The 2,574-nt window shown below is 52.9% G+C and overlaps 1 protein-coding gene across 1 annotated transcript; it reads left to right on the top strand.

The window, feature by feature from the left end:
- Window positions 1-1,800: 1,800 nt before the first annotated feature.
- NGA_2001210 (uncharacterized protein) lies at window positions 1,801-1,902 on the top strand (the record flags this gene model as incomplete). Its single annotated transcript, XM_005855862.1, has 1 exon — window positions 1,801-1,902. A coding segment is annotated over one exon (101 nt), but the record flags the coding sequence as incomplete, so codon positions are not given.
- Window positions 1,903-2,574: the final 672 nt, after the last annotated feature.

The following is a 2,574-nucleotide window of genomic DNA, read 5'->3' as shown; positions in this document are numbered from 1 at the left end:
GTGTGCCTTGGAAAAGGCATTTTATGGTCGTAGGAACAAAAGCTGTGATATTACCCTGTGGTTCGGACTTGGTTTCGGTGACACCTGCCGCTGATAAGCCCGGTCGGTCATCTCACCCGTGTTTCGACCCCTGGCAGAGGCGCCGGCTATCTTTTTGGAAGCAAGGTCACCCGGGAATTCAACCAAGTTAACGGCCTCGAACTCATCTGCCGAGCACACCAACTCGTCATGGAAGGTAAGCCTTCCGCGCCCCTGCTCTCTGGCTGCGAGGGGTTGACGGCTTTAACATGGGCCAGCACTTCTTATGTCTTTGGTGAAGTTGAGCGGCTCCTGAGGTCTCTCGGTCCCGTCCAAGACAAGTCGTAGAAAGTTTTTAGCATCCTCCGATACTCGTTGCCTTCTAGAGTCACACCTCTTGTCCCCTCGTCATCCCTCTTGCCCTGTCTGCAGGTTTCAAATATCACTTTGCCGAACGCTCTCTGGTCACCGTCTGGTCCGCACCTAATTACTGCTACCGGTGTGGGAATGTGGCGGCCGTGCTCGCGTTTGACGAGAACTTGAACAGGGAGTTCAAGATGTTTAAAGGTGAGGTGGTGGGAGCAAAAAGAAGAGGAAAAGGCGAGGGTGCCGCAAATGAGCATGTGAGAGGTTTGCCGTGTGTGTCCATGGCCGCCTGTTTCTATGGCTCTCTAAGCTCTTTCCTTTTCCATGCCCGTACTGTACAGAGGTTCCCGAAAGCAATCAGGCGGAAGAACGACGAAATCTCGTGCCCTACTTCTTGTAACTTGCGCCGAAGGATACGGACGAGGGGGGGGGGATGAAAGGCAAAAGACGTCCTCAAGCATAGAGGTCGAAAATTTTGATGACAATTTAGAGGCGGAGTGATCGGGCGTGCAAGCTGTATAAATAAGACACATGATCTCGTCGAGGATTGCCTGGAAGTGTAAGTCTAGGTCGCCTGAGCGAGGGCCTACGATCTCGTCTTGTCTACATAAGTCCTTATCCTGCAACAGCGAAGAATGGGAGTCTTCGAAGCCGTAAAAGAAAAGTGCGGGCTGACAATGGGATCGCACTTTTATCGTCTGTGCGTGTCGTGCTGCTCACTTTTTTTCCTTTTGGCGTCGGGAGTCGTCTGCCAACATCTTACCGCCTGTGGGAGTGCACACGTTCCAGGCTTGTGTAGCCCACACAGCGAAAGCGTTCGATTTATGCGCTTCTTTTATTTTGCTCCTTGGCCGCTGTTTGTTCCGTCCCCCATCCATTCATGTTTTTCGTTGAGCCCCGTCATGATCACAGACTTCCTCCTCTTGGTTCCATTAAATCCATAAGAGCTCCGTTCCTTCCTCCCGCATCGCTCCCGCCGACAATAGCCTCATCTTCCTCCCCCGGCGGTACTGGTCGCTGCTGCGGCCGCCGTTGGCAACCCCGACCCTGGGGGGGAGGAGAAGAGGGCCGCAAAGGTCTGTGGTGGCAAGTACTGCTGCAAGGAATGCCGAGGGGCGTTGCGGAGAATCCAGGGATGCGTGGGTATTTTCTCCAAGGGCAACCGGTGCGTCGGCTCCTTGACTAGCAATTTTGCGATCAGGTCTTGGGCCTCAGGGGATACCTCTGAAGGGAAACGGAGATCCACTCGGCTGATCCTCCGGTAGGTAGCTTGATGGCCCTCCGCCTCGAAAGGAGGGTTGCCGACCAAAAACTCGTACATCAAGACCCCAAGGCTCCAGACGTCGACCCACTTGTCGTGCTTTTTCCCTTCAATCATTTCGGGGGGCAGGTAGTCCAGCGTCCCGCAGAGTGTCTCTCGGCGCGAAGACGGGGCGTGGACGGACCAGCCGAAATCAGCAATCTTCAACTCTCGCCGCGGCCCAAGCAGCAAATTCTCCGGCTTAATGTCCCGGTGAATAACGTGCTTTTTGTGGCAATACCCGAGGGCAGAAGACATTTCCAGAATGAACTGCGCCGATTGCCTCTCAGAAAAGTGGCCTTGATTGGTAAGGTGCTTGTAGAGCTCTCCATGGGGAGCGTACTCAAGAATCAGGTAGATGCGTTTGTCGTCATAAAAATAACCATACATGCGCAGGATATTTTTGTGTCGTAGGTGCGCTTGAATCTCAATCTGCAGCGCGAGCAAAGCATGGGGGGGGGGGGGTTGGATGAGATGGAGGACCTAAATGGGTTGATATGCAAAGGCCAACAATAGCAAACAAACCTCTCGTCGTAGTTGGTGCTCCACCGAGGATCTGAAGAGCTGGCGCTTTTCAAGGACTTTTATGGCGACGATGAAATGCGTGCGTTTCTCCCGAGCTAGATAGACGGCACCAAATTTCCCTCGTCCCAGTTTTCTGCCTATATCAAAATCATTCAAAGACCACACCCGATCTGGATCGGCTGGTTCCAGAGAGGTTGCAATCTTTTGCTTCATGTCACTGCTGCTGCTGTTGCTACTGCTGTTACGGCCGCCGGAGGTACTCGTGCTGGAGGAGACCGCAGGCATGTTTTCTGACATTTCAAAAGCATGACATCCATGAAAAAAAAAAGAAAAACTTTAAACACCCTCAAAGTTGAAGCAGAACG

The sequence above is a fragment of the Nannochloropsis gaditana genome (assembly GCF_000240725.1).
Source record: "Nannochloropsis gaditana CCMP526 unplaced genomic scaffold scaffold081, whole genome shotgun sequence".
NCBI classification, from domain to species: Eukaryota; class Eustigmatophyceae; order Eustigmatales; family Monodopsidaceae; genus Microchloropsis; species Microchloropsis gaditana.
The sequence above is the reverse complement of the archived record's forward strand: the minus strand, read 5'-3'. Positions and strand labels throughout refer to the sequence as shown.